Here is a 10,447-nt window from a genome sequence, read left to right on the forward strand (position 1 = left end):
TTGGCAGGGTAAGACTGATATGCCCAGGTCAGCCAGACCCTGAATACCTCCATGTCCCTTCAGGTCCCTGGAGGACAGAGAAAAGTTGTGCTTCTCCTTCCCGTGATTCCTGGGGACAGAAAGCCAATGGAGCCAGCTGCTCCAAAGCAGGGAATAGGAGGTGCCAGGTAGCCAAGTCTTCATGCAGGACTAGGCAGGGAGTTAACAAAATAACACCCTTAGTATTTGGGAGCTTCAGAAGAAGAGGCTAGAAAAGGCCTGGAGGCAAGTCAGCAAGGAAAAGAGCTGGGGCAGAGCTGGGTGTGAGCCAAGGGAGCTGGTGCACTGCTGTACCAGCTGTGGGGGCGCAGGCTAATCTAGGGTGGGTCTTGCTGTTCGAGCCAGGATGTGGCAGAAAGTAGGGTCCCTGGGAAGGATTGGGAGACTAGAGAGCCCCAGCCAGGGCAGCAGCCCACTGGTTAGGATTAAAGCTGCTCCTCTACAGAAACACCCAAAGGTGGAACTAGGTTCCTATTTGAAAGAACTATGCAAAAGTAGGTTGGCAGAACATACAGTGAAGCTAAGAGGAGCAACTGGGGAGGCCTGAGTCTTTAACCTGGCCCTTTGGGAACCTGCAAGGGTCAGTGAAGCCCCCCCACCCACCCACCACCCGCATTCCCTAATGCATACCTCGGAGGGTATGTTCCCCTCTAAGCCAGGTGGCTCTGGCTTAGGCCTAGCAGTGTCCCTAGGCTGGCAATGCCCAATCCAGTCCTCATCACATGGGGCCAGTGGAGACTGAGAAGGGGGCAAGGCTGGCTAGGGTTCTGCAGGTCTGGCTTCCTGCCAGCCACATCTTCAAGCAAACCATAAGACAAGAAAACAACCCAACCACCCTCCTCTTGGCCTCCTCCACGGCAGCCCAGAGACTCCCACACAGCTTGGGAGGCCCAAAGACCATCAGATTACTACCCAAGCACCTGAATTAGAAGTATATTCCTTGAGGACAGGAACTGCTTCTCACTGCTCACACCATTTCCCAGGGCTGGGACCTTGCCCCCCAGAGGTTCAGGATTGGTGGTAGGAGTGGAAACATGCACCATTTAGCTCTGGAGTGTTGTGGGGTTATGTGGAGGAATATTGTCTTTTCTATAGTAGTTAAAAACTAAGTTTTCTCTACCCCCCCCTTAAGAGGGGTGGTCTCAAAACTCTGGGAACGAGTTCTAGATGAATCTTTTGCCCTTCCAAGCTCACTCCCACTATCTCACCACCCCCATTCCCTTCTTTTCTGATCACATGTCCAGACATCTATGCCTGTCTGTTATCCCTGGAGAATGTAGACCCAGAGCCCAGGAGGACTGTCTGAAGGGTGTGCCCCACAGAGGGCTAGGAGAGGGCACTGGCAAGAAAAGGCCCCTCCTTTCCAAGTCTGAGCTGCCTTATGGAGACCCTTTAGCGGGCGTCCAGCAGAAACCCCTGACCAGGACGCTGGGCCTCAGGAAAGGGGGCTTGCCCGAGCAGTCAAGGACCCACTGGATGGTTCTTGCAGATCCTCGGGGTGGTGACACCAGGTGCTGGTGGTGACTTAGCTCCACACTGGCTTCCCAGAAAGCTGCTTCAGCTGGGGTGCGGTGGGGCTTGGAGGGCAGCCTCTGTCTGAGCCCCTGCTCTTCAGAGGCAGTGCCCAGGTTCAGGCCTGTTGCTCCACTGTCCCAAGAGGAGGCCAGGAAACCGTCCACCCCACCCACCCCCACACCCGCCTGGAGACCAGGGATCACACTAGGCCTCTGAAGGTCTAGTTCAAATGAGAGTCCCTCTGGAGGTACAGAGAGGGCCCTAGTGTGGGGCTGGCAGGAGCCCTGCCGCCCCCAACCCGGGTTAGCAGCCACCTTCCACCTTGATGTGCAGGATCTTAGAGAAACCGGGCCTCCTTCGTAGGGCCTGCGGACCAAACCTTGGGTTAGTTCCCCTTCAGAACCAGACAGGTGGGGCCCTCCCCTCACACACCCAGGCCTCCAGCCCCAGTCTAGGAATGCCACCTACGGTCTTGGGTGCTCTCCTCACCTGGAGTTTTGTCACCATATCCTCAAACAGCTTCTGGGCCTCAGGACTGCTAGGCTCTTTAAAATAATCAGCAATCCCAATCTGGACCACAATGGACTTGAGGTTCCGGCAAATGCCTGGGAAAAGGTGGGGAATGTATTTGGCCTGGGCAATGAGGGTGCCTTCTTTCCTGTCACTAATTTAATGATGTGAATTCCTACAGAGAGACAGTCATGTGGCAGTTACTGCAAACATAAAGAGAGGAGCAGACCCTCCCACTCAGGAGGAGTGGGAGTGGGTGATGACTACGCGGGGACTCTCGGGATTTCCCTGGCAGAGTGGACAGCTGCGCTATGGCCTGGGTATTCGGAAATGAGTTGCAAGGACAAGGTTGCTGAGGAGTCGCTGAGGAGTCTTGGCTGAAGCACAGAGGGGACAGCACACCTTGGGTGCAGAGGGCTTAAGGAACTGGCTGCTGCCATGCAGTCAGTGGAGGAGAAGCCAGGTAAGGAGGATGAGAGGTCCTACAGATCCTGATTTCAGAGACTGAACAGTTGGTTCTAGGAGTCAGGTTCATAGCAAGGTCATGAGACTGAAGAGGAGGGAAAAGGATCCCAAAGATAATAGGTTCAAGAAATCTTCGGTGCTCAGGGCATGGGATCCTGCCAGGGGCCAAATGATCCTTGTTGACTGCTTCATTTGGGTGTAAAAAGCCCAAGTGGGCAAAGTGGGGAAAGTGGAAAAATGAATAGAAGTGCAGGGGATAGCTGGCGGGTAATGGGAGCCAGCGGAGGTATGACCTGGATTCTATACCAGGGAGAGGAGTCTTCCATGGAGAATTTTCCTCCAGGGACTCACACTGTCTCACTTAATCGTCCCACAGGTTGACCTTGTAAGAAAGTCAACTTACAAGACAGGACTCAGAAGTATAGTGACTTGTCACTGTCACACAGTGATCAGTAAAGCCAGAACTGAGCCCTAGGTCATTCCAGCTCTAGTATCTGTGCTTATCAGAGGGTGCTATAGAGGATCCCCAAGTCATGGCTCAATGTGGCAGAAGCATAGGGCAACTCATGTCTGTGAAACCAAATTATCTGGATCACATGTGGGCAGGAATGCCACACAGGCCTCAGAAGGCACTGATGGCAGTGTCAGGACCAGAACCTGGTTAGCAGATCCCAGAGCTAGAGCCTGCTCTGGTACAGCAGGGGGTTTAGTTAAGCTACCTGCTCACAAGCTAGAGTAAAACCGGACAGTTGTACCCTGCTCCGTATTCCCCCCATTGCTCACTGTTGAAATGCAGCAGGGCCTTAGGGGTAACAGGGGTGGCTGTGAGCACCAGCATTTCCAGTCCCTTCAGGCCTTCCCGGCAGACCTCAGCTGCTACCTCCTGGGTGATTTCCGACACATGGTCCAGCTCCAGGACCTGCAGCCGCATGCAGTTTCTTGCTAGAAAGAGGGAGAAAAGGGAGATCCTGCTGCCAAACTCTCTAGTCACCTCCTATGTAGCTCCTGGTGCTCCTGCCCCCACCCAGGCTGCACCCCCAAGTCCCACTCGTATCATAGTGCAGTGTAACAGCCATGCCTGCTCCCTACCAACACCCACCCCAATCCCAAGCAAAGACTCACCAAGGGATGCCAGGCCCTGCACCCCACAGCCAGCGCCCCCAACCCCCAGGGCCCGGAGATGGGGCCAACAGCGACCAATCATCTGCAGGCAGCGGTTACTGAAGCGCGTGGGCTGCTGGCTGGAGAACAGGGTGGAAGGAGGGCTGTCAGGGAAGCTTCTGGCTACAGACCCCAAGTGTGCTCCACCAGCCACCCAGCTGCCTAAGTCAGAAACCTGGCATTACCCCTGACAATCCCTCACTTCCTACCAAAGCTTGCAGATTCTGATTCCTGATACACTTCAACCCAGTTGACCACCATCTGTGTTCATCTGCCTTTATCATTAGTCTCCCTGCCAGTTCACTCTCCACACTGACAGTAAGTCTTCCCACTTTCTCTCACTCAGTCATTCCACAGATGGTACTCAAGTGTCTATTAGAACCAAAACCACCTGAGCTAGCGGAGATATGTGGGGACAGTATAGACAGGTCACACATGATACTCAAGAAGTGGAGTCTGGCAATGGAGCACAGAACATTGCCAGTTGGGTTTAACCGCTTTTTAAGATCTAAGGTCCCCAATGTTTTCCCAGTACTTTCTAAATAAAATACAAAAATCTAAACCCTTTAGGAAAGACCTTCTTGATCTTGCCCCCATCTTCCTTTTCACATCCAACAGTTGCTCAGTCAAACTTGCTATTTCCCTGGACATGTAACTCTCAACACTGGCCCAGGTGACAGGCATCTCCCTGTTGTCACACACTTAGTAGCAGAGATACAGAAACAAACACCCCAGCCTTAGCACTAAGAATTCTGAGTCCAGTACAGAATGAAACACAGATAGGACTGTAAAGTGGACTTCAGCAGGGATGGGGAAAGGTGTACTTGGAATGGAGGCAGGGGAGCAGTGACTACCAGTCCTGGGGATGATTAGTAAGGGGACGCTGGCTGACCTGGGGGGAGCGGTCATATGGAGGGCTGTCATTTGGGGCCTGACATCTTTGATGAACTCCAACTACAGCAATAAACAATTTCAGAGCCTGAATTTTCCACCAACTCTTGTATACACTGACTTCCCTGAACTGTTCTTTCATATGCTAGGTAAACCTGTCTATTTTTAGCTAGAGCAGGCTTTGTGTATATATCTCATTTGTGCCAGCAACAGTATTAATAAGGTAGATTAGATAGCTAATATTACCTTCCTTTTGCACATTGAAAAACTGAGTTGCCTAAAGTCACACTGCTACCAAGCCAGGACATGCCCTCGGTCTGATCATAAAGTCTGGCTCCTCATGCTTAAACACACAGATTGATGACAGTGAATCTATGTTTCCAACCAAATTAGGGAGCGCGCCCAGATCTCCCAGCCCCAGATGCCTATCCACTCCCCATCCCTTCCAGGGCTCACCAAGGGTGAAGCGGTGCCACTTGGAGGGAGACGATCTCTCTGCAGCCAGCGCCCAGGGCCCAAATGACCTCGTGGCCCACGGGATCTGTGGCGCTCCTGTTAAAAAGACAAAGCTGGGACCTCCCACCCTGGTGGCCTCTCCCCTCGGAGCTCGTGGCTTCCCTGCCTGAGAGCCCTGAGGGGAGGCTATGCAGAGGCCAGGGGCCCATGGCGTGAGCCAAGAGTGTATGGGCTTTGCCTCTGGAGGCAAAGGGGTGAACCCACCTGTAGGTGACAGCCTGCAGGGCACGGCAGTAGCAGCTGGCCAGCCAGAGCGAACGGTCAGTGAGGATGTTGGGGCAATGGGAGATGCGCAGGATCAGCAGGTTCCCGCCTGCCGCCTTCAGCAGGGACTCCAGCCCTGCTTCCAGGCAGCCCCTGGGGATGGCCAGAGGGTCGAGTTGCTGCCCAGAAATACATCTTCCTCTGAGAAGCATCTTCACATAATTTGGGGTCTATGGGGCACCCAGCCTCCCAACCCTCACCATGGGCCTCACCTGGTGCTCCGGGCATACTCCTCCTTGCTCTCCTTCTTGCCCCGCTGCCGGGGCTTCAGATTCTGCAGCGTCAGTGAGTGGGCCTGCGTGCACCACTGAGCCAGCATGGCCAGGAACTGCAGAGAGAGAGGTTTCCGGGGATGAAAGGATCTTAGCTTGGTTCGCTGAAGGTGGACCAGCCCCAGGAGAGCATTTCAGGGAGCCAGGCTGGAGTTAGGGTGTTGTAAGGGTTGCAATGACCAGACCTTGAGGGACCAGACTCTGCCAGGGGGAAAGGTGGGTTCACAGCAGGGCTGAACGAAAGGGCAAGAGTGGCGGGCAAGGACAGGCACCTTGGAACAGACGCGGGCATTCTCGAGCAGCACCCGTGTCCAGACGGCGGGATGGCGGGCCACGAAGCGCCAGTCCCGGCAGACCTCGGCAGCATGCAGTAGTGTGCGTGTGTCCAGGTAGGTGAAGATGCAGAACAGGGCGGCCCGCATCTTGAGGATCTCTGGGCTGATGACCTCGTTGGAGCGTGAGGGGCTGCCCCTCTCTGCTCGCCGACCCCGCCCACTGCCTCCCTCAGGGCGGGCTGCACAATACCAGAGGGTCAGAGGTGAGTGTGGAGAGTAAGGCCAGTGTGGCGATGCGGGTGGGGAGCTGGGGAGGGGCAGGAACTGCAGGAGGAATGGGCGTGAGAGGCCATGCTGGGGGCTCAAGGACTTGGGAGGATGGGTAAGTGTCCTCTGCTTCCCCCTTTTCTGCATCACCCCATCCCTAATTCTGCAAATTAGAAAAAGGTGGCCTTTCCTTAAGTAAACTTTCTTTTTAAGATCATGTATCATCATAGTCCAAACTCAGCCCCTGGGTGAGTCATCTACGTTTGGAGGAGCCTTTGGCTGAATAGAAGGCAGCTCTGTGAGTAGGCAGGAGAGAGGCTGCGGCCTCATCACATCTCAGTGGGCCCACCTAGGAGTGGACCCCTGGGTTATGGCATCCTTATGCAGTGCCCAACCTCAGCACCTGTGCTGCAGCACTGCCTGTCACATGACTTCTGGCTCTAGACCTGAAGGGCACTGTGTGGGAGGGACTTTGTCATTCTCCTGGTGGGAAGTCTGGGCAAAGGGAAAGGCCCAGGGAGCCCAGGAGATCTGTTACCTCAGCCCTGTGCCCCCTGGAGAGCTCCCAGGGCCATGGGAAGGACTGACCTGTGTGCTCACCCTCCCAGGACTCACCTGAGAGCCGGCAGCTACTCAATGGCCCAGACATAGCAGGCCCAGAGCGGGGAGCATCTGAGGGGCCCTCGGCCTCTGACTCTGTGGTTCTGGAGCCCACATCTGAGACATCACCCTCCTCTCCCTCTGTGCTGTGCCGGCGGGGTCTGCGCTGCCAGTTTTGAATGGCTTGGCGCCGCAGGCCTGAGCTTCGAGGGGGCTGGGCTCGCTCCGAGCCGCCGTTGGCCACCTGGGCCCGTGTGCCCAAGCCCCCAGGGCCAGTGTCCTCGGAGGGGCCCTCTTCTGGCCGCGGCAGCTCCAGACTGTCACTGTCATAGCAGCCTGAGCTCTGGGATGCAGCTGGGATGCGGCTGGAAGCCCTGGGGTGGGGTGGACCACTTGGTGAGAGGAGGGGTACCAGGCCGGTCAGAACTTCCCAAGCCACCCTACCACCAGGCAAGGGCAACCCAACCACCCTACTTTCTAAGTGCCCCTCTGAGTGTGGAAAGGCAGATAGAGGAGACCCAGAAAGGATGGGGGTGGGGGAAGGAGGAACCATGCCCCCAGATGGGCCAGCCATCCAGTGCACCTTTCAGGGTGGATCTTTCCAGGGTAAGGGTGGGCTTCAGGGGTTGGGCCAGGCCCATGGCTTACCCTGTGCTGGGAGAGGAGCCATGCCGTGACACCGCGTATGTGCTAGGCATGGCCGAGCCTGCGTGGTGTTCTCGCTGTGGGCCCCCAGAGCAGGAGGGAAAGGAAGGGGGCAGAGGAATCAATAGGATGAGAAGAAGAAATAGGGCATGAGATGGAGAGGAGAGAGGAGGGAAAAGAGAGAAGAAGGAAAAAAGTTGGGAAAGATGGACAAATAGACAGACAGACAGCCCGAGAGGTAGGCTCACCAGCCTCCTCCCCATGTCCACCCAACACCTCGTGGCTGTCGTTTGCAGGGATGGCAGGGATTGCCCTGAAGACTGGGACCCCTGGAACACATCTCACATGGCCCCAGGGGCTGACATTCTGACCCATCCGAGGGGCTCCCTGTTTCTGAACCCCAATTTCATGCCTGGATCTATCTGCTTGTGGAGACGAGTCAAAGAAGGGCAGCATGGAGCATTACAGGGATGTCAGGTTATGTGTGAGAAGGGCCGTGGGGGGGGACAGGTGGACAGGTAGAGGAGGGAAGGCAGGTGGGCACTCACCATTCTGCCCGGGCCCCGGGCCCCAGGTCCGGCACCACTGCCCCCCCCTCCACGGCCCAGGCTGGCACTTGGTGTGCTGCCGCAGCTGCTGCTGATGACCTGCAGCTGCCGTTCGGCCCGGTCAGCCCGCTCCAGGAGCTCCTCGATGAACTGCTGCAGCCGCAACTTGGCGCTGGCCTCCCGTGCCGCTGTCTCCTTCAGGAACTGGTCGATCTGCACCACCTCCCTGGGCCCGGAGCAGTCTCTTACCCCAGTGCTCCGGCCCACTGCCCACTCACCCTCTGGAGAAGACCCACACCAGTGGAGCGATACATGGGCATAGCTGCCCATGCATCTGCTCATAGTTGCATGGGTACATGCAGCATAGACCCAGGTACACTGTCCCAAACAATGGCACCCACAGAAAAGCAAGCATACCACCAAGCCATACACTCACCCCTCACCTATGCAGTCCAATCACACAACTAGACAGCCTATTCCCTGGGGAAATACTCAGAAGGGTCACACAGCCACACTAAGGCATATGCACACACAGTCGCCACCTCCCTCCAGAAACATGCACACACACAACCACTCAGCCATGTACACAGAGCCTAATACACAGCCTCATGTGCTCAAGACATGGATTGATATGTTCTTCTCAGGTACATGCCCATAATCTGAGACAGGCACAGTCCTCTAACACATTCAAACATTCACATGCACGCACTTTCAGAAACATTGTCAGAAACAGAAGCATACCTACAGTTGCACCAACCTCAGGTTTTCATATACACGCAGCACACCTAGGAGTCACACATTTACTCCTAAATGCACACAGTTTTCATGCATCCATTCAATATTACTGAGCACTTGTTCTAGGTATTTGGGATACAGTAGTGGACCAAGCAGAGAAAAATGCCTGCCCCCATGAAGCCTATATTACAATGAGGGCAGATAAATAACATGTACATATTTCACAATTCTGAATCAGAGAAATCAGAAACAAGGCAAGAAAACTGAGAAGGACAGACAAAAAGATAGAAGGAAATCAAGGGAGAGCGTCCAGGAAGCCAAGTAAAGTTTGTACTTCAAGGACCAGCTTGTCAAATGCTGCTGGTGGACCATGTAAGAAGATTTACTTGGCCTTGGCACCTGGATGACGCGAAGGGCAGTGTTGGTGACGCCTGCTCAGAGTGGGCTCAAGAGGGAAAGTGGGGAAAGAAGCTGGAGACAAGACGGATAAACAGGAGACAAGACGGATAAACAATACCTCTAAGGAGTTTTTCTGTAGGAAGAAGAGAAAGCGGGCAGTAGTTTAAGGAAGAGGGAGGGTTATGACACACGGCAGAAATGATGTGTTTATATGATTTTGTAGGGCCAGTAGACAGTTATAGTAGACAGAGAAAATCTGATGATTGCCAAAGGAAAAGGAAAGGGGAGAACTGAGTCATATCTTTGAGAAGCCAAAAGAAAGAAAAGTCGGTGCCTTAATGTAGAAACTGGAGGACTTGGTTAGAAATAGCAAAGTTTTGGGGTCTTCACAGATCATTCCTTCCGCCATGGGACTGACACGTCCCACGCCCCGCATACTTCATCATGACACTCTTGGCCCTCCACATTACCCCATCAGACCATCACATGCTTGTGTATTTAACCCCGTATTACAAAGCCACGGCCACATTCACAGACACTCACTGTCACCCTCAGGTACACTTACCCTGGTGGTGGTAATGGCACAATGACACACATGATCATCCACTCGGGAACATTGCGGGCACACCCACCCCCAGGGCCACTCACTGCTGCTTGCGGCTCAGCTCCTGTTCCTTGTGCACCAGGTCCTGCTTGAGTGAGGCCAGTAGCTCCACACTCACGTCCACCTGGCGGGACAGCTCAGAAGCTCGCTCCTCCAGCTCCTCCTTCTCGCGCCCCAGCCGCGCGCTCTCCTGCCGAGCGGTCTCCAGCTCAGCCGCCTTGCGCTCCAGCTCCGCCTGCAGCCGGCCCACCTGGCCGGCGATCTTCTGCTCCACCTCCTCGCTCAGGCGCTCCAGCCGCCGATCCACCTCCAGCTTCTCGAGCGCACGGATCTTGAGGCGCGCCAGGCCCTCTTCGTAAGCCACATCGGCTGGGGAGGGCGACGCGGGTGAGGCGGAGGCGGGCCCGGGGCAAGAGCCCGGGCCCGGGCCCGGCGGGGGCGTGGAGCAAGCCGACGAGGCCACGGACTTGCGGGCGAACAGCTCTCCCAGCGGGATCTCGATCTCACGCAGCGCATAGCGCGCGGCGGCGGCGGGCACGAGCCCCGGCTCCGCCAGCTCCTCGCAGGGTAGGCCGGCGGGCACCAGGTCGCTGGGGAAGTGGGCGAGGGGCGCGTGGTGGTGGTGGTGGTGCAGCAGGTGTGGCGCCGCGGACGACGGCCCCGCCGCCTGCTCCTTGCCCTGGAAGGAGGTGCTCTCGAAGACCTCGCGCCGCGCGCCGGGCACGGCCAGCAGGGCGGCGG

At 55.9% G+C, this 10,447-nt stretch overlaps 1 protein-coding gene across 1 annotated transcript in view; it reads right to left on the reverse strand.

The window, feature by feature from the left end:
• Positions 1 to 658: 658 nt before the first annotated feature.
• FBXO41 (F-box protein 41) overlaps positions 659 to 10,447 on the reverse strand; it is a 21,930-nt gene continuing 12,141 nt past the window's right edge. Inside the window, exons 3-14 of the mRNA XM_004691527.2 lie at positions 9,751 to 10,447; positions 7,969 to 8,194; positions 7,424 to 7,497; positions 6,791 to 7,149; positions 5,906 to 6,147; positions 5,574 to 5,689; positions 5,302 to 5,454; positions 5,038 to 5,133; positions 3,652 to 3,770; positions 3,313 to 3,471; positions 2,044 to 2,159; positions 659 to 1,920 (exon numbers count right to left, since the gene is read on the reverse strand). The exon at positions 9,751 to 10,447 is cut by the window's right edge and continues 23 nt beyond it. Of these exons, the coding sequence (XP_004691584.1) occupies positions 1,858 to 1,920; positions 2,044 to 2,159; positions 3,313 to 3,471; positions 3,652 to 3,770; positions 5,038 to 5,133; positions 5,302 to 5,454; positions 5,574 to 5,689; positions 5,906 to 6,147; positions 6,791 to 7,149; positions 7,424 to 7,497; positions 7,969 to 8,194; positions 9,751 to 10,447 (2,420 nt within the window). The 3' untranslated portion in view covers positions 659 to 1,857. The remainder of the gene's footprint in view (positions 1,921 to 2,043; positions 2,160 to 3,312; positions 3,472 to 3,651; positions 3,771 to 5,037; positions 5,134 to 5,301; positions 5,455 to 5,573; positions 5,690 to 5,905; positions 6,148 to 6,790; positions 7,150 to 7,423; positions 7,498 to 7,968; positions 8,195 to 9,750) is intronic.

Source organism: Condylura cristata, unplaced genomic scaffold (genome assembly GCF_000260355.1).
Source record: "Condylura cristata isolate star-nosed mole 26May11 unplaced genomic scaffold, ConCri1.0 scaffold00031, whole genome shotgun sequence".
NCBI classification, from domain to species: Eukaryota; Metazoa; Chordata; class Mammalia; order Eulipotyphla; family Talpidae; genus Condylura; species Condylura cristata.